The sequence below is a fragment of the Onychostoma macrolepis genome, chromosome 15 (genome assembly GCF_012432095.1).
Source record: "Onychostoma macrolepis isolate SWU-2019 chromosome 15, ASM1243209v1, whole genome shotgun sequence".
NCBI classification, from domain to species: domain Eukaryota; kingdom Metazoa; phylum Chordata; class Actinopteri; order Cypriniformes; family Cyprinidae; genus Onychostoma; species Onychostoma macrolepis.
The window spans coordinates 14,367,171-14,394,919 of NC_081169.1; the positions used below are offsets into that span (position 1 = coordinate 14,367,171).

At 35.7% G+C, this 27,749-nt stretch overlaps 2 protein-coding genes across 4 annotated transcripts; both read right to left on the reverse strand.

Annotated features, from left to right (window-relative positions):
• Positions 1-165: 165 nt before the first annotated feature.
• Positions 166-11,566, reverse strand: tbcela (tubulin folding cofactor E-like a). 3 transcript variants are annotated; one of them, XM_058799310.1, is made up of 9 exons: positions 11,216-11,566; positions 9,639-9,823; positions 8,376-8,478; positions 8,107-8,249; positions 6,375-6,556; positions 5,667-5,923; positions 5,391-5,517; positions 5,119-5,235; positions 166-3,842 (listed from the first exon to the last, which is right to left on the reverse strand). In XM_058799310.1, exons 3-9 carry the CDS (start codon positions 8,422-8,424, stop codon positions 3,503-3,505), a joined length of 1,215 nt encoding a protein of 404 aa, XP_058655293.1. In that variant the 5' UTR covers positions 8,425-8,478; positions 9,639-9,823; positions 11,216-11,566; the 3' UTR covers positions 166-3,502. The 3 variants fall into 3 exon arrangements, with proteins under 3 accessions (XP_058655293.1, XP_058655291.1, XP_058655292.1); XM_058799308.1 differs by having other exon boundaries at positions 8,376-8,548; positions 11,216-11,565; XM_058799309.1 differs by having other exon boundaries at positions 166-3,821; positions 8,376-8,548; positions 11,216-11,560.
• Positions 11,567-12,338: 772 nt separating this feature from the next.
• LOC131520664 (alpha-2-macroglobulin) lies at positions 12,339-24,595 on the reverse strand. The gene is made up of 35 exons (XM_058745080.1): positions 24,451-24,595; positions 24,099-24,279; positions 23,619-23,769; positions 23,468-23,520; positions 23,213-23,233; positions 22,942-23,110; positions 21,921-22,005; positions 21,728-21,848; positions 21,444-21,564; positions 21,212-21,315; positions 20,925-21,083; positions 20,443-20,664; positions 20,150-20,362; positions 19,601-19,750; positions 19,332-19,511; positions 19,048-19,138; positions 18,888-18,932; positions 18,132-18,228; positions 17,798-18,023; positions 17,453-17,579; positions 17,260-17,381; positions 17,083-17,134; positions 16,896-16,979; positions 16,630-16,806; positions 16,466-16,541; positions 15,369-15,525; positions 14,873-14,947; positions 14,623-14,785; positions 14,346-14,539; positions 14,052-14,264; positions 13,836-13,957; positions 13,641-13,731; positions 13,493-13,555; positions 13,214-13,319; positions 12,339-13,129 (listed from the first exon to the last, which is right to left on the reverse strand). The coding sequence occupies exons 1-35, from the start codon at positions 24,537-24,539 to the stop codon at positions 13,071-13,073; spliced, it is 4,359 nt and encodes a 1,452-aa protein (XP_058601063.1). The 5' UTR covers positions 24,540-24,595; the 3' UTR covers positions 12,339-13,070.
• Positions 24,596-27,749: the final 3,154 nt, after the last annotated feature.

Sequence of the window (27,749 nt, forward strand, 5' to 3'; positions counted from 1 at the left end):
TGCAAAACTTTAAAAAAAATAAAGTGCTAAAATGACAAAGTAAAAATTAGGGTAAATATATAATATTTAAAATATAACAATAATAAAATGTTAAAAATAAATGTTATTTCAAAATATCAATAAATAAGAGGCCTATAATATAAAAATACTATATTAACACTATAATGACAGTCAGTAAAAGACAAGTTTATTTTTCCTTAGCCTTTGAACCAACTTTCAAACATAGATACATTTTTGTGCACATATGCTGGCAAATCAATGCAATAAAACAGTCAAATTTGATTTTAAAATCATAACACGTTAATGGTATGACTGTGTGCAGTATGTAAGTGTTCATTACAATAACAGGCCTAATGCATCCATTAAATAAACAGACTCTCTGGAATTCTCATTCTTTTGATGCTTACCAGCCTTTTACACACCCTTTACAAATTAACTTTAACCGAAGATTAAGAACTGCAAATGTACAACAGATAATGCAAACCAAGAAGCAATTCAACACATAATATCCTAACAAAAACAGCTAAATACATGTAAAATGCACAATCTGGATATAAAATCAATAATGTACTGTGAGTCACAATGATTGAAAAATGTCCGCTAAATCAATTTCACTTGGTAAGCATTGTCTTTAGTGGTACAGTGGTAAATTTAACTTTCATCTTCACACTTAATATGCGCTAGTCACAGCTTAAGTGGCATTACCTTCAAGGTCGTAAAATTGGAATATCAATAATGCATACATATATATATATATAAAAAAAAACATAAAATAATTATGCAAAAGTGAAACCCTAATATCAATAGCATGTCCTGTGTAGGCACAGACCATCAAATATTGATACTCTAAAAAGGGAATTCTCCTGAGAAAAAAAAAACAAAAAAAACAGTAGCCTACTTCATTCCGCTTTAATGTTTGATTAGGGGTTGCAGATAAAGGCAGAAAGAGTGTTAAAGGATGCTAAAACCTTCATACGAAATCTTTATCAACTTTCTTCCTCCGACCAAACAACAACCCTTAAATATGCTATGCGAGGTGATTTTAACATTTGAAGTACCAGTTTAAGCTATACTCATATAAGTCACTATTAAATGTCTGACTAACTACTCATTTCACTTTTTGGTTATAAAATGATCAAATAACTGATTCCAAATTCTGAATTACAACTTAATTCAATATCACATCTTACCAAAGAGAAACCTGAAATGTTTAATGAGAAATGCTTATAGCCTTCAATATTTTCACGTCTTTTCATACACTTTTATATATCAGTACATAAGAGAAAAGCTAATCTACTACAAACCTAAGCATTTGCGAATGTCAGCGTAACATGGCACACTGACAGTAAAGCCGAAAGGATCTCAGTGCTTTTCCATTCAGTCCATCCTTCAAGTCATGCTATCATGTTATATATGTGAAATAAAAAAATACAACAAACTAGGTTTTCACCAGTTTCAGCCGCTAAACATGTTTTTTTTTTTCTTGTTGAATCAAGTATGACAAGCAAATGAGGTTCATGCACTGATTTGATTGATGTACCAGGTATAAATAAATCATTTGCTGGTTTTATTCTGTAACTCCTGAATGAACTTGGAAACAGTCTTGCATTGCACATTTCAGCACACATTTTAGCCAAGCTGCAGTATCTTTAAAAGGACAAAAAATTAATAAGTTTTCATCAATTACTTACATTCCAAATGTACAAATGTAAATCTGTATGATTTTCTTTCTTCTGTGGAACACAAAAGATGTTCTGAAGAATGTTGGTAACCAAACAGTTTTTGTTACCACCGACTTCCATTTTGGTATGGAAAAAATTACTCTCAAAGCATTTTCTTTTATGCCCCCTAGAATAAATAAAGTCATACAGGTTTGGATCAACATGAGTAAATTATAAATGAACAGATTTAGAGAAATTAAATATTACATCACTAGCTCACCAATGGATCCTCTGTAGTGAATGGGTGCCGTCAGAATGAGAGTTCAAACAGCTGATAAAAACATCACAATAATCCACATGACTCAAGTCGTCCATCCCCTGTTGTCCTCTCACATTAAATCCACGGATTAGGTTTAGAACTGTTTTGACATAAAATGGTGCTTGAAAAAGTCATCTCGTCTGAATCGGGAAAGAAATATGCACATCCCTCTTGATACAGATGAGAGGAATTTTCAATGGAGAAAGCAATTTGGCCTTGATGAATTTGTTTCTTAAAACATGCAGCTTTTCACTTCACAAGACATTCATTAATGGACTGGAGTCATGTGGATTATTGTGATGTTTTTATCAGCTGTTTGGACTCTCATTTTGACGGCACCCATTCACTGCAAAGGATCCGTTGATGAGCAAGTGATGCAATGCTAAATCTGTTCCAATGAACAAACAAACTCATCTATATCTTGGATGGCCTGAGGGTGAGTCAATTTTCAATTTTCAATTTTCAAGTATTCTTTTAAATTAACATAGGAGCCAAATTTTCCGCTTATGTTTTGCTAGCCGGATAGTCATATACATTGATTGGTTTGCTATTGATTTGTTTTGTTTTTAACAAATAACACCAATCAGTAAATCAAAAGTAAATACTGTGAATAATCATATATATATATATATATATATATATATATATATATAATACATGTATGTAATCAATCTTTGGTGGACTGATGTTTTGTCACTTAACAGATCTCATTATTCTGCGAGTAAAATATAAAAATAAACACACTCCATAATATGGATACAAGTGAAATGAGGATAAGCACTTTTCTCAGCATATGCTTTGTATTGGAGGTACAAGTTTGAGCACCCACTTCCAAAGCGGCAGAGAAAGTACTAATAGAAATATTCAAAAGGATCAAAAAAAAAAAAAGAAAATACCACATTAAATAGCAAATGCATGCAACTCCGCAATTCCCTTCTGGATTCTTCAATCAGATTATAAAATTGAACTGGACATTTAAAAACATTTGTGAATAAGATGTTTCGCAAATCTTTCCTCATGTGAATCTAGCACTGCCCATACAATATATAAGGCCTGAGAGTCTTTTGCATGTAATTAACGGCTGACAGCATACGACACACATCAGCAGGCAATGGATATCCATGATTTATTCTTTAAGACATAAGTGCAGTGCAACATTTTCTTTCAGCTATGGGTGATTGTCTTAAAATCTGTAAAAAGCACATCCTGGGCTGCCAGAGCCCTCCTCTGTGCTTTACTCTTGAAGAAACAGGCGTTTGAAATACAGGGGTGCTTGTGAAGTCTGAAGACAAAAAGGAAACCTTTAATAACAGCAACAAAACCAAAGGTGCACACGAGTCATGGTGTTTCTTGTGACCGTGTAGTGACATGACACACTATGTGCCGAACTAAAGCCCCAGCAAATCCTAGAAGTTTTTCCCTGAAAGACAGTCCCATTCACTCTGTGGAGCTTAGATGGCGCTAGTTCAAAGCAGATTTGGTTATTTAAATATAGCTTTTTTGTGATCTTGGAGAAAGACGGTTATTTTGTTTTGGGAACAACCAGGATCTCATCCCCATCTTGAATGAGGTAAGAGTGCAACGCCCGTGTGCTGTACTTCAACTCATCGGGGCCAAAGGCAGTACCCTTGTCGATGTAGTAAAGGCGCATGTTGCTGGTGGGGAGCTGCAAAACAGTCCTCAGCTGCTTCTTCAGCTCTGCGACCGTCTGGTCCAAGCGGATGCTCACCTGCTCCACTTTGTCTTCATAGCGCACCTCCACTTTGGCGTGGCAACGTGGTCTCAGGTCGATCTCAGCCAGAGGAGCCAGTTTCCCATATTTGGTCACCAAGCAGTGATATCTCCAAAGCGAAATGCAAATACTTAAACCAAATTCAGCCTTTCACTACATGAGCAAATCAAAAATCCTACAATCCTAAAAAGTCAAAATACTGTAAAGCAAGCACTTTTAGCTACACTGAAAAAAACTGTCTTTGGAACAATTTTCACAGAGAAATTACTAGTAAATTTCACAAATAAATACAAGCAGCACAATGAAGTAAATGTGAATTTTTAAAGACTGTAGTAGTATTTTACTTGTAAAATGTAATTGACAAGACAATTCTCTCTTTCAGGAGAACTAAAAAATTTGAGAAAATGTTTACATTTAGCTTCTAGTAACTTAGTGGGATAATAAGTTTAAATCTGGCTTATAATTATTTATAATAGGAAGAATAATTACATTAAATTATATTATACTTATTTAATAAATAATACATTTTAATTAATAATGATTCATATTTAGAGTGTGTTTCTGGTCTAAATAATACTTCTTGCAAAATTGTCATATGTGGAGTATATATATATATATCGTAAAACAAAGTCAGTTGCATTGAAATAAAGCAAAATCCTGTAACATAAAAAACATACTATTTGATCGTAATTACTGAACGTTTCCAAACCATGTTTATGCTGAATGTGCTCAAAAACAGTTGGACAGACCACAAGATAATGGAATGAAATGTATGAATCTCAAGGCACACTTTTAAAATTTTTGGCAACATCCAAAGGCATCTGTCTTTATGAGTACACAGACCAACAGTTTAAAGAAATGCGCTGCCTGATACTGTGTCTACACCAGATGCAACAGTTGTTGATTGACCACTGTTTAAATAGCTAAAGCTGTCTACATTTGCAACCAAGTGACAGCAAATCAATTTGTCCTTTGTCCACGTGTGTTAGAATTAGAGCAAGTGCTTTGAGTACGTCAGAAATAGAATGGGGCACCAGTTTACTGTTGGTGATTTGTTGTGTCGCATCGCATCACACTGCATCAAGTATACACTATTGTTGTTAGTTGCATCGCTCGCATCTGGTGTAGACACGGTGTGAGTCCAAAAATTATTCAATAAGGTTCCAAATGGTCTACACCAGTGTTTCCCAATCCTGGGCCTAGAGAACCCCCAACACTGCACATTTTAGATGTCTCCATAACCAAACAATCCTGATTCAATTCATCAGCTCATTAGTAAAGACTCCAAGGCCTTAAATATGTGTGTCAGATAAGTAATACATCAATAACATGCAGTGTTGGGGGTTCTCCAGGACCAGGATTAGGAACCACTGGTCTATACTAGAGGTTTCATGCCTAAAAGATACCTGTGGGGCAGCTCTTCCTCTGAATGATCCAAGTGATAACGGATGAAGAATCTCTCAGCGTCTTCTCTCTCGCCATCTGTCACGACACTCCCATTCAGGGAGTTCACTGATGGCAGTCTGCAGGCGGGAGCAATGAGATCTTCTCATCAACATTTCTAGAACATTACTATCAGTTTCTAATGAGGTTAAAGTGAGAGTTCACCCAAAAATGAAAATTGGGCCATTATTTACTCTGTCGTCACATTCATCCCTGCAAGATATATTGGACTTACTGGGCTATCATTAGACTGCGACGCTCCGCGCTCGTGTAAGCCTGCAGTAGAGGAATGCCTTGCAACCTCACTTCTTCCAGTTTGGGCAGAAAGTTTAGCTTCTCAATGTCCTCCCATCGATTAAGTCCTGAGTCACAAAAAATGATGAAAATGAAGTTTTTATTGGGTTTATGTAATTACACTGTACCAAAATAGTAATAATTAGACAATTACACAAAGGGTCTAAATATGATTATTTAGACCCTTTCCCAGTAACTGTCACTAACACAACGATACCTGAGTTGTGCAGATTGATGCTTCGAAGGTTAGGGAAGAGCCGCTGAAGGATTTCTCCCGAGTCTTGAATGGCGCTCAGGTTGTTGTTGGCCATGACCAGAGTGTCCAGTGCAGGGAACATGGAGCCGAATTTCCGTACTTCACTCCACTCTTGGAGGCTGTTATCTGTGATGTGAAGCAGACGCAGTGTGGGGCAGGGCATGGCTGCCGGTGTCACAGTGGTGTACTCATTAAGGCACAGGAACAGCTCCTCTAGTCTGGACAAAACAGACCAATATTAGTGGAGAGCTATCATACCAGAGACACCTTCATAAAATCTGACGGTTCACTTTAAAGCAAGAAAAGAGCTGTTGATTGGGCATAATGTTATCTGAAAGCCATTGAATGAATTCAGAGTGAATTCTCTCAAACATCATTTATAGCTCAATACAGTAACAAGGTAAAGTGGATGATCCCATGAGAATCAACAGTGTCATGATGGTACAATGAAAAGAAAAGATAAATCAATCATTTATGCAAGACATATGCAGGATTGCATGTACACGGCCATTAAAATATTCCGAATGTGAAAAAAGATATCAAATCAATACCATAATGTCTCAGAGGAATCAATACCACACATGTTCACCACCAGTAACTGTTACACATAATATCAGTCTATATTTTTTCAAAACTACAAAAACATCAAGAGTTTAAAATGCCACTCACTCAGGCATCTCTTGTGTGAATGTGTGCACTGTGTCCCAGGACACCTGGGTATTGTTAAGAACGAGGCGGTGGATGCTAGAAAAGGCCTTTGCGCAGTCCGGCTCCAGGACTGCATCACTCAGCTGATTAGAGCTGAGGTTCAGGAACTCCAGGTTTGGGATGTTAGAGACAATCTTGCTGATCTAGAACAGATTTAAGGGTTAAAAGACACATTTTAGGCACATAAAGATGTATAATACACAAACACACACATACATATATATGAACAGAATTTATTTTAAATAGAAACTATTTAAGTGTCCTTGCTGAATAAAGGTAAATTTGTCTTTAAAGAAGTCATATGATGCTATTTTAAAGATCATTATTTTGTGTATTTGGTGTACCAGATTATGTTGGCATACTTTAATGTAAAAAAACAACATTATTTTTCAAATACTGTGCATTATTGTAGTTTCTCTATGCCCCGCCTCTCTCAAACGTGACGTTTTCTACAAAAGCCCCTCCTTCCGTCAAGCACAGTCTGCTCTGATTGGCCAGCTGACACAGTGCATTGTGATTAGCCCAACACCACAAGCACGCGTCAGAATTGCAACGCCCCTTACCATAATTGCGAGCTTCAGCTTTCAAAGTAAATATAAAGACAGTTAATAATGTCCTTAGTTTTACCATCAGTTCAACCTGAAAGAGGAACATAGTCGCGTGACAGACACAGTGATGATGCTCGTATGTATTTGCACACAAGCTGCGGTTAAGACAGCTGACTCCACTGTGATGTGACCCTGTCTCTCTCTCACACGTGCACACACATACACGACGCGCAAAATTCCACATTTGAACAGTCAATAGCAAATACTTAAACTAATAACAAAACACTTACAGTCGCTGATTCAGAAGTGCCAGATTGTCATAGCATTTTATTTTTTAGAAATAGCCTTTGTTCACAGCCAGCCTTGTCCTCTCCTAGGGTCATAAAATGCATTGCACAAATTCGAACATATGGGTTGTGCTGTTCTGTTGTAAGTAATCTTAATGATTCCTAACTGCATCTACTTTCAGAAGACCAAATAAAGTGCTTTTGCTTTCGCATAGAAACACACAGCGTCTCCCTGACATGGCTGCATCAACACTACTGAAACCACGCCTTCTTTCTTTGCGTGAACATTTGGGTGGCATTACGCAAATTTCCACATCGTGACGTAGACATGTGGGGGCGTGTTTTATTGAGGCGTTTTAGCCCGGTCTGGATCAGCCTTCTCTTTTAGATAGAATAAATCCTTTTGTGGGAGACTTTGAGCTTTGTAACTCTGCAGATCTTATACATGCACAAACAGCTACATTAACACACTAAAGAAAAGGAAAACAAGAAATTGCATCATATGACCCCTTTAAAAAAATCTTACTGACCCCAATACTTTGAACAGTAGTGTATGTTTATTTATTAATACTGTATTACAGATCATAAAATCGGTCCATTTTAGTCATTTTCTCACACAAAGCTACACAGCGCATGAATCATATGGACTATTTTATGGTGCTTTTTCTGTATTTTTTATTTGGAGCTTGACAACCTCTTCGCTTTGAATTGCTGTTTTACAACATAAGGTTGTTTAGCAATTCTTTAAAAATGTCTCCTTTTGTGTTCCAGAAAAATGTATAATAGCATATGAAATTGGATGAAAATGAGGGTGACAGAGAATATTATAATAAAGCACGGATCCTCAGACTAACTCACCTCATGCCAGTCATGGAGCTTGTTATGGGACAGATCAAGTTCAACTACATGAGCACAGAAGGCAGCGACGATTTCTCCCTCTTCTCCTGCATGACTGATTCCACAGCCATTCAAAACCAGAACACTGGGCAGGTTCAGACGGTCTGAAGGCAGAATGACCACATAACTAATGAATTATGAAATACAACAGCAGCTTACAGCTGCCAAAGCAAACACTAAAATCACCAAGGAACCTTACATGACTTGTTTTTAACTAACCCAAGCCTCACCTTTCATAGGTGATCCCTGATGTCCAGACGGCACAACCACGACACCCATGCCTGGACCCCGACGGCAAGGGAAGTTTTCCGGGCTGTACTTCTCACTGATCGCCTGCATAAAAGTGCGCCCTTCTGTCTCAGAAGCTCCCATTGCACAAGCCAACACCGTGCACCTTATGCAACTGTAGATGCAAAGTTATCAAAACATTTATCCACCTTTTTCTTGCCGTAAAAATGGGCGCAGCCATTTGTAAATTTTATGGGTCTAGCTTCCGGTTTCATCAGTGTCCAGCTATTTTTAGCTGTACAAAACAGTTCGTTTCACTGCTTGATATTGAAAATTGGTGTGTCTTATCATTTTATTTTAATGCATTATCTTAATTATGATCACACTGGTTTGTAGTGCAAACAGTTTTACTGTTTACTGCATGTTGCTATTCTCCTCGTTATTTACCTATAGCGGCAAATGAATCTCACCCATAGGCTTATTTCCGCATTGAAGAAAAAGGTGGATAGAGACAAAGTGTCTCATTAAAAAATATTAAATAGTTGCTAGTTAAATGTGCAGAAATAACCAAGCCATTCATAGGTCGATTTCCCAAAATGTTGGTTTTAAAATGGTGTTTGAGGAGTCTTACATGTCAGCTTCTAGCTCAGTAAATGGCGTGACTTTGAGGTGGGACTGTCTGTTAGTCTGAATGATCCTGAACTAGACTTGCTTTGTCATGAAATAGTCAAATTATCTGATATTTGAAGAAGCTTACTGACCTTGACATACAGCCATGTTCTATAAATCACTTCCTCATTGTACCACATGACTTTCAGTCTTTTATTAATCTTACATAATACTGGTTTTGCTTGAACTTTTATTATATACACTTAACTAACACATACTGTAAATATATAAGTATTTTTCAGTATTTATTAGTTACAGTATGCGTGCCTCCATCATCCATCATTTATTTAAAAAAATGTGTCATGCCATGACCCATGTGTCAGATAACCTCAAGCAGTTCAGTTAAACAAACAGTGAGAAGCTGCAGCCCTCTGGGCTAAAAGATCCATTTTTAAACAGAACTGGCCTAGATTTAACCATCTGCTGACTAAATAAGCCATGTTCTTTGCTAACATGAAACTGCCGACTTTACTGAGAACAGCAATACTGTCTTATAACAAAAATAATTTAATCCACTAATGACTAAGTATATTGAATACGTTTTTCCTAGATTAACCAATATGCATATGAGAAGCATGAATTTTAAAGACTCTCACCTGCTGTGCAATTTGTCCTCACAGGTTCAAAGTCACAGCTGTGCCATAAAATAACGTTTACTTTTATTACAGAAGTTTTTTGTCCTTTGAGTTTCAGGGCTCAAATGTAAAATGTGGCTGCAAACGAGCAAAGAGACTGGGCTCTGCTCAGCGTCCTCACGGCACTTCTCAGAGATAACAGCGCTCTGCAGAAAGAAGACACCAGGTCAGCAAGAAGGACAGATGACCAATTCACCTTCAGCTGTAACTACACTAATCTGCCTCAACAAAGCCAACACACTCAATATGCATATATAAAACCTTAATGTTGTTACAACTCAGAGCAGGTTTACAGGCTCTTAAGGGAAACACATGAAAAAGAGACCACCAGTTTGAACATAGTTTTGAAATCTAAACTATGTGCATTTTTAGATTTAAAAAAAAATAAATAAATAAAAAAAATAAATAAAAAAAAAACAATAAAGAAATTTAAAAAAAAAACACCGGAAGTGTCCTCATAAATCACCTTCACAATGCAATACCTATGTAATACACATAAATATTACCCCAGTAACTATTTCCTTGTAAACAGATTTAACTGTGATATTGATATACTATGTACATTTTGTAGTCTACATACAGAAACCTTTTTTCATTTATTTTGGACTTCTGCTCATTTGTTAGAGATCATATCGTGCCCAACTTTCAACTTTGTTTTGAAAATGTTTTATTTGTTTTTTTCACTTAAAACATGTCATTCCATAAGGAATATTATTTGATTAATTTATTACTTTTGCTGGCAAAGTTTAGTATACATAAACGTAAGTACGGCAATTACAAACCATTGTTTCTCATTTTGAAATCAGAAGTTAAGCAATACCTCAAATCCATTTACACTTTGATAAACAAGAAAGCTGTTAAGTGTATTAATATATGTAAACATTTCCATGTTTTTATGTAATATTATTATTATTTTATTTTTTTCTATTTCATTGTAATTTTGTATCTCTTTTGTGTGTGTGTTCACCCCCTGGCTACTGTAAAATGTTGTATTTGAGTGATTCATTAAAAAAAAAAAAACCTATGTCATACACATGCCATTGTACAAATTTGTGTCCTCATAAACCACATAAACATGTACACACTCATATATATATATATATATATATATATATATATATATAGAATATTTCATTGCAAATCTACACAACACTCTCCTCAACCACATACTGTAAATGAGTATAACCAGCATTCGTACGTTTTTAAAAAAGGAACCTTTTGCAAACCACCACATGACAATTACGTAATGATAAACTGATAAGAGTGTTGCGACCTTCGTTTGTGATTTTATAATATAACAGGACATTTATAATAGACACTGGTGCTAAATCAGTGTTAAATGAATTTCCTTGAGCTACTGCACGAGGACACATATATTAGAGTTGACAGCACCGGTCACCAAAACAGACGACTAAATATTAAATGATACGGAACGAGAATGTATCTTTATAAGTCAAAACCTGAGAATGACCATACTTCAGCTAATGTTTAGCTAGCTAGAGGCGAAAACATCCCTTCGTCATCCTAAAGTGTCTTACATTGAGCGAGCAGCTCCTCGGTGAGACGCGGGACAGGACGCTGTATTTCAAAACAACTCCTAACCGTCAGTTTATCCACGTCGTGTCATTTGAAGACTCGCACTTTGATCGCAAAACTGTTCCGCGTCGCTCTTGTTATTGTTGATAAATCTGTCACGCTGACCCTATTGTCACGGAAGTGGCGTCACTCCAGCTGGGCGCTCTTGATTGGCCCGTTCAGTTGTGCGCGCTGCCTGAGCGCCCTCGCTGGCGGAGCGGAGAACAACAGACGTTTTAAAAAAGGTATTTTTCTGGATACCTCGCGATTCAGATTGCACATTTATATAGAGTAGTTTACACGTGTGGTTTTTTATAATATTTACAGCGTGACTTAAGAATGCAAAAGATGATCAGAAGAGATGAGTCGGTGCAGAGGGTCACTCGTGAATCAAGGAGGAGGAGTCAGTTAACCATCGCTGATCATTGGCAGAGAACACTCTAGTAGGGACAGAAATATGTTTGACAGACCAAATATCACATAGTGCTGACTCAGAGGTCGTTCAGATTGCCCAATGCCTCCCTCTAGTGGTGGGAAAACTTCTCACAGGGACATTGCTTTTGGCAACTTGCAGGAAAGCTGTTGCAGATGGATCAGTGTTGTTAACTAATTAAAAAAAATAATTATAATCATTTTTTTTAATTAAACTTTAAAAACACTGAAAACAAATTCAGAAATGTTGTCTATGCAACTAGCTGAGATAAGTACTAAACTTGAAACTGAAATAAAATAAATTAAAAATAGAATAGAATATTGAAATAGAATTTAAAAATAATATGTAAAAAGTACATAATTGAATTATTAATAGCCTACCTCAATCAAATTGAAAACTTAAGATGAAAATTAAAGCTAATTCAAAATATTAAGAAATATTATAATAGCAAATAAACAATGCTAAAATAGCACATGTGTGGACATCTTCTCTTTTTATGGACATAATTGTCTCAAAACTTTTAATTTTAAACGTTTACTTTACTCTAGAATGACCTTATTACAAGCATTATTATATATGAGGCTGTGTATATGAGCATATTAATTAATATGAGGACAAGTACATTAATTTGATTATTTTTATTGAAAGATGTGGAAATCATCTAAAAGAATACAGATGGGCCACTTTTACAGGACTTTACACCATTTTACTTGCTCTTTTCATGAAGTCATACAGATTGATATAATCGAGGTATTTATATTTGCTGTGAAGATACAGTAGGTGGTATTGCATATTAACAACTGGGAAGCATAATATTTTTCTATCTAAATTTATAAAAGCCCATAAATGAGCAAACGCTTAAGTACATGTCAATCTTAAAGCTAGGGTAAGCAATTTTTTCCAGAAACATTTTTGGTTTTATATATATTAGTGCTGTCAAACAATTAATCACATCCAAAATAATAGTTTTTGTTTACATAATATGTATGTGTGTATACTGTGTATATTTATTATGTATATCTAAATACAAACACATGCATGTATGCATTTAAGAAAAATATGTTATGTTTATATATTAAATATATTCATATATAATATAAAATATAAGAATATAAATGTATATACATGTAAATATTTTCAAAATATATACATGCATGTGTGTGTATTTATATATACATAATAAATATACACAGTACACATACATATATAATGTAGACAAAAACCTTTATTTTGTATGCGATTAATCGCGATTAATTGTTTGACAGCACTAATGTAAATATATATATATATATATATTATCCTATGTGTTTGCATACATATTATATATGCTAATTGAATATAATAGCACAGAGTTATATATTGAATTTTGTGAAGACATCTGTTGTTTATTCTGCGGCATCACTCCTCAGGCAGTGATTAGAGTATTCTGCTTCAGACCGCTCACCTGCAAACAAGATTGAAAAAAGCTGCAACGGTGCCAAGACTTAAACGTGTATAAATAATTCAGTGCTGAGTAATTTAGACTTACTTGTCTGGTAGTAATCATAGACTTTTACAACTGCTGGCTTAAGGTTTTTAACTGAGAAGATCTTTTTAATATATAGTGCTTGGCGGAGGAGCTTGTACTTTTGAACCTGTAAAACATATAAAACATTTATATTAAATTACATTAGATTAATCAGTGCTATGATATGGCACAAATTTGACATTTTTGCTATATTATATTAGGTTTCAAAACAGATAATGGTTAATTGTCATTTTAATCACACTGGTTGTCATTATAAACCACACATGTTATCATTCCCACCTCTTGAAGATACATTATCACGTGGTCGTCTTTGGATTCAACACGATGTACTGCTTTCTTTAACTGTGGAAAAAATATTTTTAGTGCAAACTAAAATATTAGTAAACATTTGGGGAAATTTGGTGGATGCTGACTTTAACTGCCTTACTGCATCCAGGGAAGAGGGCTGTAGTTTGAAACCAGACAAGAGTTTCATATCTACAATGATCATGTTAGAACTGTCTTCTGTCCCAGTATACCTGAACGGATAACAAAAAAGTATTAAAAAAAATAGAATATTTGCAATAAACAAGTAAAGAATTCAATCTTAACACTGAAGGTGTAAATCAGATTCTGCTCTTACATAATGTCTAATTCGACATCCAGAATTTGTCCGGTCTCGCTCCGACACACTCCCCCAGTCCTAGCAAAGATTTGTAATGCCTTAGATTCCTTGGGAGTGGGGATATTGTAGAAAAGAGACATCTAGAAGAGAGTCACAGCACATTAGGACATATCTTAAAGGTATAATCTGTTCATTAAGTGTCTTTAATTTTTTTTTTTGCTGCACTTCACAAACCTGCACAGACACACAGGTTGAGCCCTTCACTTCAATGCTGTATTTGGCTGGAACGTTCTGCAGCTGCTTCTCCTGGTACAGTAACTTGTTGTCCTGATTGACATCAAAGTGGTGAGTGTCTCCTGCTGACTGTACAGTCACTGTGCTGGAGCCGTCAGAGCTGAACACTTTGGTGGCGTACAAAGACAGAGCCTGAAGAGCCACCACTGTGTCCTGAGAAATAAATGTGTTCAGTAACGTGACTTTTACCCATTATTCAGCAATCATGTGTTTGATTTGAGTATTTTGAGTCACCTGTGTGGAGGAGAATCCTCCATAGGCATTCTGCTGCTTCACAAGCCAGCTGACAATCCTGTTAGCAAAGCCCAGATCAGCTGTAGTGAGTGACTCTGCAGTGAGAGCAGCTAGCAGCACATATGAGCTGATCTCCACTGCCAGAGAATCAGAGTCATCAGCAGATGCAGACTGAGACCAGTGGAGACGAGACCCTTAAAAAAAAGATTTGGGAACCATTATAAATGAGATCTACAGTTCAAAGTGTGACAAGCACAGCTTAATCCAGAACTCTTACCTTCTGAAATCCCAATGTCCATTAGCTTTTTTAAAAGATAGTCTCGAGTCACTGTGTCTTTAGCCAGACTGAAAGTGTAGGCGAGTAAAGCTGTGGTGTAAGTGTTTCGGTTATCGCCAACAAAGCGCTTTAAGTATGACAGACCTTTACTCACAGCAGGATCCTACGATAGAAACAGTGCAGGTGACAATATATAAGAGCCTTATAAAATAGTGCAGTTTGTGCTTGAAAACATGAAGACCGTACTGACCGCAACTGATGTGTTCAGCTCGAGTAGTGATGCAGTTATATAGGCAGTGATGGTCACACCGTCACTTACACCCCCCTAAAATACACAGACAACAAATAAAGGCATCTATTATGAAAATGTTCTTTTTTTAAAAAAAAAAGCAATTTTGACTGCTTATAACAAGACAAATGAATTTGAGAAACAAAATTGCTGAAGTCATGAAGACTTATTTATATATAAGACAGATTATATATTAATTTCAGAATATATTTTATTATTCTATATTATTTTTTTTATAAATTTTTCCTTTCATCATTTTAAGAATGCATATACAAATTTTGTTTGATTATACCAACAATTTACAAATGTTAACAATTTTGTATCTCAAATAAATATATCTTATTTTAGAAATGTTTTGTAATTAATGTAACTATTTGTAGTGGAAAACTGATTTTTTTTTTTTTTTTATTCACTAATTTATATTAATATTAGTAATATACTTTGTAATATGTTGTACCTTCATTCTGTTATTGAAGAGTTTTCCCCTGGTCTCATATAAACCGTCTGGTCTTTGGTGGTGTATCAGCCATTGCTTTGAATTCTGAATTTTTTGGGGGTCAATAAATATGTAACGCTGTGCTTTCCCAAAAGTCCTCAGCACAAACGCAGTCAGCCTGTTAGTTGAATTCAATTTAATACATTTATTCAGAGTCATCTGGAGATTTGTGATGTGGTTTTAAGATAATTTATACCACCTTTTGATTTGAAACCGTATTCATTTTTTTTAGGGGTTGAGCAATGGTTAATTTGAGGTAAAACAGGATTCATACCATGTATTTCCTTCTCCCTTTCCAAATGTACTGTATGATCCATCCAAGTTCTCATAGTTGAGTTGCCTTTGATACCCTGTTCAATATCTCAGTTCAGATTATTTTCCTTAAATGTACTGAAAACCATTTTAAGCAGAATGAAATTATTCTGAAAGGCATCTCACCGTTCTTTAGGAAGCCAGTGGCTCTTTCTCGGATGGCTGAGGTGAGCTGCTCTGTGTTTTCCAGATACTGCAGAATGTAAATATTGGGAGAAAGAACAGCAATATTTTGTTCTCCACAGCCATACGGCATCCGTAATAATCCATGAAGATTGTTCAGTGCACGACCCAATATGTCTCCTACAAGAGGACATGTGATTGTACATTTCTACATCAGAAATATTCACAAGACGGTATTGATGTGAAGGTATAATTTTTTTTTTTTATTCACTAATTTATATTAATATTAGTAATATACTTTGTAATATGTTGTACCTTCATTCTGTTATTGAAGAGTTTTCCCTGGTCTCATATAAACCGTCTGGTCTTTGGTGGTGTATCAGCCATTGCTTTGAATTCTGAATTTTTGGGGTCAATAAATATGTAACGCTGTGCTTTCCCAAAAGTCCTCAGCACAAACGCAGTCAGCCTGTTAGTTGAATTCAATTTAATACATTTATTCAGAGTCATCTGGAGATTTGTGATGTGGTTTTAAGATAATTTATACCACCTTTTGATTTGAAACCGTATTCATTTTTTAGGGGTTGAGCAATGGTTAATTTGAGGTAAAACAGGATTCATACCATGTATTTCCTTCTCCCTTTCCAAATGTACTGTATGATCCATCCAAGTTCTCATAGTTGAGTTGCCTTTGATACCCTGTTCAATATCTCAGTTCAGATTATTTTCCTTAAATGTACTGAAAACCATTTTAAGCAGAATGAAATTATTCTGAAAGGCATCTCACCGTTCTTTAGGAAGCCAGTGGCTCTTTCTCGGATGGCTGAGGTGAGCTGCTCTGTGTTTTCCAGATACTGCAGAATGTAAATATTGGGAGAAAGAACAGCAATATTTTGTTCTCCACAGCCATACGGCATCCGTAATAATCCATGAAGATTGTTCAGTGCACGACCCAATATGTCTCCTACAAGAGGACATGTGATTGTACATTTCTACATCAGAAATATTCACAAGACGGTATTGATGTGAAGGTATAATTTTTTTTTTTTTTACCAAGCACTGAAACAGTAGCTCTTCCTGATCCCTCTATCATATTTTTGGGAAATGCTAGATCTACTTCCTCCAAGAGGTTTTGCCCTGTAAACGGAGGCACAAAAGCAATTCATAAATCAAATCAAAATCAATTTATCCTAAATCTTCTAAAAACATTTTTTATGGCATAAATGTGCACAATCATTACCTTTGGGGCAAAGCAGCCAGCTGTGGCTGTTACTTTTTTCGATTCCTTCAGCCTGAGGGACACAGGTTAATGTTAGCACAATTTAGCCTTTTTAATCTCTGATTGGAATATAAACAGAGTTTTAGATAATATAACTTGCAATAAAGCATTGTATTTGCATAATATGTTTTTACCCACATTTACACGCAAACTTCGTGTGACTGTGTCAATGCGTCCTCTCTCTGGCACGCTCACAATCTCATTGTCACACACAGTCTGGGACGCCTCTGCCTCTGCACTGACGGTAATATTCAAGACTCCTACAACACAAGACATGTACGTGAAGATACAACAGAGTCTGAGAAACAATGATTCAGACTGGAAAACTCACCAAGAACAGAAGGAGTGAGGATCCATTTAAAGGTTTTTCTTCCATTAGCACACAGACAGGATGAATACTGATCATCAGAGGAGGCTTTGAGAGTGTAGTCTGAGGAAGGAGCTGGAGTCACTTTAACCTGTCAGTCAAACACACGTGATTAGTGTCATATTTGATATGACTGGATAAGACTAAAGGTCATTGCACACTGAGTCCGAAATTTTTTCCCTCGTCGTTTCCTTTCAAAATGCATGCTACGGATGCGAAACGCAGAAAATCAAACCTGATCCGAATTTTTTTTATGACGGACGAAAGTTTCGGAGGCAGTGTGCAATTACCTTAAGTCTGAAGTCTCACCATGATGCACTTGGACAGATAGTTGAAGACAGTGGCCTTCAGCTCAAAGATCTCCCCACGAATGATGGAGTAAGGCAGAGAGAGCTCCAGGAAGAAGGGCTGGAAAACTGTCAGCTGAGCAGGAGGAGCCAGACCCAGACCTTTGGAGGACAGACAGAAGGCCTCCGTGTCCCAAGAGGTGATGGTGTCAGGAACCGTGACAGGAACCTGAGCTGATCCAGAGTCCCTGAAGAGAAATTTGCATTTATTAACATGACATATATCAAACGAGTACCAAACATTTTTTAAGGGGGTGGGTAGCACCTTCTGACTTTTTAACCCATTATTCACTCACCCAACCTCAACAAGCTCCCAGATCCAAGTTTCTGGGAAAAATGTACGAATAGTTTCTTCGGGTGGAGGTGTGAGAGCAATCCCAGGTCCTATACCTCCTGTAGCTCCATGAAATTGACCAACAAAAAACAAAAGGAATAAACAATGAAAACCTGAACCACCCCATACTGTACTGTAAAATAAAAATAACTATTTAATAATAATAATAATAATAGTATATTTTATGTATATATGTATATATATATGTGTGTGTGTGTGTATATATATGTATATATATGTGTGTGTGTATATATATATATATATATATATATACTCATACATAGATATACTGTACACACACATCTGAGCCACTCTGAGACACTGAAAATGTTCGACCATGAGCTGCTTGTGTGTAAATGAAAATAATACCACACAGCACATAACAGTATATATTTTTATGTAATTAAAATTAAGCCCTGGCAATATCACAATTGCCCCAACATTTCATATACTAGCTACCAGAAATTTTTAGTAGCATTTAATGCTTGACAAGTGGTAATTTTGAACCTGAGATGCTGAGGGTGTCATGTACACAGCTGCTAGATGGTGCTTCAGTGCTGTCAGAAGCAATCCATGTATGAAAAATATGCATACATTTGAAAATGCGCTATTTCACAGTTTGAGTAATTGTTTAAGGCCATTTTGAGATTTGCATGGGTCATTATTCTCAGGTAGGAAAAAACAGAAATATAAATATGGATAAAATCATATTCCTGACCTGCGACTCCAGCTTCTTCAATTAGAAATCCTGGACCCACTGGACCTGGAAAACCCATTGGACCCATTGGACCTGCTCCAGCAACTCATTTACTTTACAGTTTATTTTTTAGAACATATCCATTGTACATATATAGCGAGAAAATAAACAGATATCTTACCACCAAACATTCTCTGATAAAGTACATCTCTGAATTTAATACAAGACGGCATTTTAATAATCAAGTTTGTCACCACCTTCAATCCCATGTTCTTATCCAGATGACAATATAAAAATGCAAGAGACAATATCTGTTACTAAAAAAGTAATTCAGAAGCTTCTAAATGTGTGTGTGTATATATATATATATATATATTTATATTTAAATATATGTCTCAAAACATTAATGACAATAAACTTTTTAAATGAAACAAACCTCAAACTCAAAAGATTTTAAATACTTACCCTGAAAATCTCATAGACAGCATCTGTTTTACTCTTTGAAGGGTAAGGCTGGAATGGCATTGGTATATGTGGAGGTGGAAGAGGGAAGGCCAGAGAACTTCTTCTGGATCTAATATTAAAGCAATTTTCTTGATCTTTAATGTCATATGGAAAAAGCCTAGCTGGCAACAGGTTAAAAACCTGCAAAAGGATGGCATAAAAATACAGTGATTTTGGAATTTCAGTTAGAAAAATGTCACAACTGAAGACAGGTCTGAAATATAAATTACTTTGTCAGCATCGAGACGTTTTCCGGGCTCCATGATCAGGACGCTCTGATCTACAGCACTGAGGCCGCACAGTGACCCAGGCTGAGCTGAGATCTGGAGAGTGTTTTCTTCACCAGGAACAGCTGTAGTCGGAGAAAACCGCAGTGACACCTGTGAAACACAGTGCTCCAATTTTTTATTTTAAAACAATATCAAAGTATTTCAACCAATCATTACTAAATACTCTGACTAATTATTACACAGCTATCAGGAATGCTTCTGATATGGCATTTAGAAGATTTGACACCGTTGACGCTGTTTATCAACCCACTCATCCACACAACTAAAACCAGTGTCTACCTCAAAATCATTTATTACAATTGATATAATTAAAATAGTAATTTTTATGATTTAAATAGTAATTTATAGATAAAATCTATCTCCTATTCACATAAATATTTATTTGGGGTAATAAGTCAGCTGTTCATTACTGCAAAATGAACTCAGAGACTGTACATTCTTACATCTTTTACGTACATGCAATCACCTTATTGTAATGGACCAGCATACCTTGTTTTCAAAACATTTCTCAGTTTGAAATGTTCTGGACGCAGCTAGTACAATCTCACTGGGCGGCACACAGTATGCGAGAAACTCCATTTTAGGAGCCATCTGTGTACGAACAGGGACTTTAAACATCACTTCTCCCTCCACTACTCCATCAGAGCCTTTCACCTCAATGTTCTTATAGCCGTGGTGGACTATCCCTTCTCTAGATGAAACCTGAAAAAAAGAAAAATTCCAGTGAATAAAATAGCTGAATGAAAAAAATGTGCAGTGTTCAGCTTAATGTCTTCACCCACCAGGTAGACTATGGTAACAGAACCACTTTCAACAGTCTCTCCAGCAATAGTGTACTGCACGGTTACTGGGATCTCCTCCTCACACTTCAGTGGTTCCTCTAGAGCCTTTATAACGAGTTGACTCGCGTTTGCTGGGCTTCCTTTGGGTTTCAATTTCAGAGTTTTGTATGCTGGTTCAAAATTGAACGGAGCAACAAACTGATCGGTGAATGAAGCATATGCCTGTCAGGAGCAGATCAATAACACACATGGTTAGAGAAACCAATTACAACTTATTAAAATAAATGCAGGCATCCTTGAATGCTTAAGGATTTGCACTGGTGAATGGATATCATCGCTGCAACCACATATGAAGCATTTATTTCCAGAGTGTTATGCTTGAATTCATCTATTGTAGACTGTTTTGAACTGAAGTGGCACAAAACCAACATACACACACACACACACACACACACACACATACATACAAATGATAAGCTCACCGATACATGAATAGATGTACTTATCGCAAGGGACGTATTAATGGTGAAATTGGCCAACCCATTGGTGTCTGTGGTAAGTTCTTGAGACTGAGACATGTCACAATGAATAACAACCTTAAAGTTAGGAAATAGGGTTCCTTTGTAGATCTCAACTTTAACCTGGTGGAAAAACAAAACCACATCAAGGACATATGCTAGTCAAACAGATAAAGATTATTGAATTAAAAACGTTTCCCGTCAAAATGATAATTGTTATTTAGAAACAATAAAGACTAATTCCTTGGAACCTTTGCTTGTATGACTGATCCTTTCTCAAAGAACTCTGGCAGGTCAATAAATTTGATGCTTGTATAGGTCAAAAACACATTTTCAGTCCTTTCCATTGAGATGTCTGGAAAACATAAAAAGGTAAAATGGTGAAATCTTAAACACAACTCGTCAAGTATGCACAATTGTATTTTGATTTATCAGTGCATTGAGGTATTTTGTTTTCATGCATGTTACAGCAGGCCTACAAACCTGTCCCCTCCTCAGTTACTGATGCAGTAAAATCAAGAGACTGTGGCGTGAAATACACTTCTGATCTTCTGATGAAGAATGAAATGGGGAACATCTCAGAGACACAGCCGGTCTCATTCAGCTAGAAAACAACAACAACAACAATAATAATAATAATGATAATAATAATAATAATACAATTTTATATATATATATATATATATATATCATAATAACTAAATATAATATAAATAATATATATATAGCATAATAACTAAAAAAAATTAACATTTAGTCATACTTACTACTGCTGACCTATTAACACAAAGTGGAGTTTGATACTGAAAGGGATAATAAATATTGACTGGAATGGTTTTGCAGAGTATCATCTTCACACTACCCTGGACAGGATGTCCATGGGTGTATCTGTTGAAGACATACTGTAATAAGTGATCTTCCTGCTTATTGCATTCATATTTAATGTTCAAATAATCTCACCTTCCACATACCCCCAGCTTTACTTCCGCTTCATTTGCTCTCACTGTCTTTGGCTTGTGTAATTTCACTTCGAATTTTGGTAGAACTGAATCACAAAGACAGTTTTTAGAAGAGGTAAATAGTTATACAGGTAAATAGAAAACCAAGAAAACTGACTTTCTGACTGAAGGTTCTTTATTGGCATTTATGGTTCCATGAAGAACCTTTAACATCCAGGAAAACTTTTAATTGCACAAACGGTTCTTTAGATAATTAAAGCAATAGTTCACCCAAAAATGAGAGGGTTACGTGAAAATGAGAGTTCAAACTGCTGAAGAAATCATCACAATAATCCACATGACTCCAGTCCATCAGTTAGCATATTGTGAAGCGAAAAGCTGCATGTTTGTACGAAACAAATCCAAGGTGTTTTAACTTTAAACTGTCACTTCTGGCCAAAATATGAGTCTACAATCCATAATCCACTTCCTCCCTGTTGTCCTCTCACATCAAAATTGACCAAGATACAGTTTTTGTTTTCACTTTTATCTTAATCTGTGCATATTTCTCTTCTGATTCAGATGTGACAACTTTATATTGTTGAAATATTATGGAAAGAGCACTTGCATTATTAGCCAAAAGCAATGGCTTGAAGTTTACAAAATGTTGAGTTGGGTTCATTACTTGTGATGTTTTTTTTTTTTGTCGATCATTCTGACGGCACCCATTCACTGCAGAGGATCCCTTGTTGAGCAAGTGATGTAATGCTAAAATTCTCCAAATCTGTTCTGATACAAATTCAGAAAAAAATCTTGGATGGCCTGAGGGTGAGTAAGGTTTCAGCAAATTTTCATTTTGGGGTAAACTATTCCTTTAAAATTTTAGTCACAATAAGAAAAAATGGTTCTTTTAATATAATAATTATTCACTGAAAGTTTCTTAGGGGAACCCAAAATGGATCTTCTATGGCATCGCTGTGAAAGCCCCCTTTATGGAGCCTTTATTTTTAAGAGCATAATGTAAAAAGTTAGCTAATACTCACCATACTCTTTAACCTGAAAATATTCTTTAATTGTTTGTTTACTAGTCTCTACAAACAGCTCATATGAACCAACAGGAGCCTCTGGATTCAGCGTATGGGAAAGTTGTAGAATCTTGCCATGGGTTGATGTGGCATTAATCCACTGATTAATTCTGTTCATTCGATTATCCTGTTTATATGAGAAGGCATTGAAGACAAACAACATAGCAACAGGAACATTCATGCACAAAAAAGTGTCTGTGAAAGGGGGAAAACAAGAAATGAAGTGTACCTTCACTCCTATGAGTTTGTACTGTGGATGTAAACAGATAACATTAGGTCTGGTTTGCACAACACTCATTGATCAGAAATAATTGAATTTCAACCCACGGTTGTTTACTCTGAGGTCCAAGTCTGAAAGTGAATTTCAGGTAGATTTGTGCAAATATTCATATGCAAACATGACTAATAAGGTCTGCTAAACAACCTATATTTCAACCAATATCATGCCTTACCCACAATTAAAAATGTAAAAATTACAACCTACTGTTTCATCAACTGGCTTAAAGTTTAGGTCCACCGTGAAAATCCTGAACTGAACTGTAAAATTGAGGAACACATAAAATATCAAGTCTATTAAAGTGCATAAAAACTGATTGTGATGAAAGCACACTGAGGCTGAATATAAAGCAAAATACCTGTTTGACCAGGATTGTAGATTGGTTTATCTGTTCGAATTATTGTAAGTGGATTGTATGACATGAATTTGACTTTTCTCTTTTCAATCAGTTGAGTGTTTTTCCCTCGAGCTTCCACTTGGATCTCCTGCACTGAATCAGACTCAGGAGCCTGTTGAACACATGCAGTTGTATTACAAATCAGTATCATCTTTTCTAGAGAGCAAAAATTCTAAGATATTAAGATATTTACCCTGAAAATATTCTTTAACTGTTGCTTTGAGAGTTGCAGTAAACAATATCCTTCCATTTAGATATTATAAATTGAAAAATGATGATTCATGAAATTTATGGTGTTGCATGCATATAGGATGCTCAGATTTGTTCTATATTTACAAATAATTTTTTTTTAAAAGAAAACATTCTATTAAGACAACGGATATGCTGTATTAAACAACCCCAGAAGATCATTCAATGAATAATATAAATGTAATAACAGACCTGAAAGTCAATGCAGCGATGGAATTCCTTCTCAGTTCTCTCCTGTAGAAGTGTTTTGTTCTGGTTATAGTTAACTAGAGAAATAGTAAGCTGCAGATTTTTCTCTGGTTTTAGAAGGCTCACACATAGTTTAGCCTCTGAGCCTGATCTTATAAGGCCTGGAAATGTCACCATGAAAATCCTGCAAAAAGATAGTGTATGCACTTAATAACCCCCTTTTCAATGTGTGAAACTAATGATAGTTACGTTGAGATAAGTGCATGCATACAAACACACATGAAAGGACATACTAATGAATACAGATTATATTTAACAAACAAACAAATACATAATAAAAAAACCTAACACTTACGGATGAGAAGTTCCTTGATAGGCAGAAAGCAATAAAACACACGTTATTATTATTCCTCTATTGAGTAGCACAAGAAAAAAAGCCATCATGAAGGGATGTGAAGACCATTTACAAGCATCTACCCATGTCTAAAACTTTACCAAACAGTTTTTGTTTATTTGACTGGTCACATGACCTCAGTGATGATTAACTATTCAGCAGTGGTGGTACAGGATGGCAGGCTTTTTCTTAAATATAAATAAATAAAGCATGTAATGTAATAAAATACACTAATAATCTTAAATTAAAAAAATATATTAATAAACATTTGAAATAGAGCATACAGTAAGCAAAGTTAATATCACTGCACTTAATAATTGTAATATAAATATATATATATATATATAAATAGTCAAGGCGCCGATCTGATCTGGGTTTGTTTGTGTTATGTCCTGCGGGCCTGTTCTTCGTACATCGCTAACTCAGTTAGCTGGATTTGATTGTTGCCGATTTCACTTAATCTCCTATTGATTAAGTGAAAGGCCCCTGGGGCCTGTTCCATAAAAGACGCTAAGAAAAGCGGGGATTAAAGTCCAAAACCTGACTTGAAATAGCCTAACAAATCAATCGGGACTAAAGCGGTTTCATAAATGACAATTTAAGTTCACGCAATCTCACTAATGCAATCCAGGTCCAGGAAAATAATATAATAATGTAGTCTATAATACTATAGACATAGCCAGTTTTACTCATTGAAAGATTTATTAGTGATTAAATCATTACTTTACAATTGTATTGGAGTCTTACACATATGCTATTAAGTTAATCTGAGTTTAATTTGAGTGGTGACAGATATTATGGTTGTGGCTTGATGGAGCGCAGGAGGTGCAGATAACTTGATCTTGACCCTTAAGAAACTTTAATTAATGCTGTCACGTAAAAAAAATCTGTTTCAAAGATAAAATTAAATGAATTGCTAATTACAACATTGAAATAAAATGTAAAGCCTGAACAAATACTAGAAATTGTGAATATAAACAATTGGGAATCATGTAAAAAAAAAAAAAATTACAAATAAAATAAAAACAGTGCACATTTCATTTATCTATTATGACATTTATTTAGTTTTGTTCGCTTGGCTGTGTCCTTATAAAAGTCCAGAAATTTGTGAAGTTTTTCATCAGGTGTCTTTTTTTAATTATATGATGTCATTACGTAGCTGTCTTGTCACCAGCCAATCGCTGCATTGCTGATCATGGTTTCAAGTATCGATACATAGCCCCTTTTAAACCAACCCATGAACATGCAATTATCTTAGATAACTCAATCCAGCCATACTAATCATCATCAACAGGTGCGTTTGAAGAACCAAATTAGCCACATCATGATTAGCGCGATGATATCATCTTGGATGTGTCATTTGATCTCGGATATAATAAGCCACGTACGAAGAACGGGCCCTGGTTTGTCTGGAGCACATGGCTGTCAGTTGGTATTTGTGTTTGCCATGTGCTCTATTGTCTATTGTTACCCCGCCCCTCTTGTTTCCAGATTATCTTGTTAAGAGTTAACACCTGTTTTAGATCATTAGTCTCCCTTTACATTCCCCTTTTGATTTCTTTCCTCTGCCAAATTCAATCTCTGCTCTGCTGAGTTAACCTGGGGCCTGTACCATGATGGCAGATGAACAAATTCAGAGTTACAGGATTAATTTCGAGTTGACAAAACCAAACCACTACCATGATGCTGATCATCAACTTTCTTTGTCAACTCAGGCTTTGATCCTGAGCTTGTGGAGCATGTGCACATGAATGTGTGACATCAGTGGCGAACAGCCAATCACAAGCCTTGGTTAGAAGCTAAAGGTTAAGAGATTGAAGAATATGATGAATTTAAATGCATTTACAATGAAAAAGTACTTGTTCATGAAAGAGGACAAATAAAAGAAGTTATCTTGCTTTATCAGTGCAGTCACAAGTGAAACTTAAGTTAGTTTATATAGTTGGAAATATACAGCGATAGAGACTCGAACATGTAAGGTCACAGTCATTTTTAAAGCGTTATCTATTGATTCTACAACTTATTATATACAATCTGTATATATTAATATTCATTTAAAATAAATGATTTATAATAACTGTTAAACTAAAATTGCTTGTGTGTAATGGATTAATAATAATATAAATCATATAATCAAATAAATCATATAAAATAACTCTTAGTAATTATCATTAACATTTTGAGCGGTACGGTCCCACATATGGGATTTAGAACGTTCTGTGACGTGGCATAACTGCCAAATTCAAACTGCGTTTTCGCGCTTTGTCTGACGCTGAGATGCAGCTGCAGTTGTCATATAATCGCATCTATGCAGTGTTTTTAACCACATACTGTTTATTTTATGCTTTAGACATTTAAATACACATAAGTACTAGTAAAACAATACATTTAGAGTTCGTAAAATACACTCAGATGTTTATGGAAGCAGCAATAACAATCCATTCAAATATAATTTTCAGACGTGTTTTATTAAGATCAAATACACATAGTGTAAGTAACTATAAAGTTCACTCTATTCTTCTCCCATCTCACCCGCCACTTACTTGCATGTATTTTGCGAGAAATTGATGAATTTACGTGATGTAAATCCGACTGACAGGACTCTCTGAACTGCAGCGCGAACAAACATGGCGGCGCCCATATCACATTACAGATCACGATCAAGATCATTTAGAACTGTTTTTAAACGATAAAACACACTCATTTGCACATATTTGTGAATCGGAATATCAGATAGTTGATTATATGGTAAGCAAGTTTATGAATATTTTGAATAAAAAAGGAAAAACGAAATAAAAGCGATACATCTGTCATACAGTGTTATTGTGGCCGCGGTGTGTCACGTGACAATCATGACGCGTCGCCATGGAAACATTAAGGGGAAACGTTCTAAAATAACGGTCGCCTAAAAAAAACTCACTCTGGGGGGACTGCTGGAATATTTTAAACTCACCACTGAAAAGGTTAAAGCCAGACCATTTTTTTCAGTACTAGTGACATTTAATTTGGAGCAAAATAAACTGGGGGAGTGACTTTTTTTTTTGTCAGACATGTGTCAGTTTGCTCACATCTGATTAGTCCAATTTCAGTTTGAGATCTCTAACCCAGAACATAACCTGCCCTGGAGCAGGTTAGCTGTGGAGTGTACGCTACTATGGCAATGAACGCATCTACAAGCCAAGCTACTTTCATGGTACCTAAAACCCAGAGTTGGCGCAAACTAAATTGAAACTTACCTGGCTAGCCAGCTAATCCGGCTT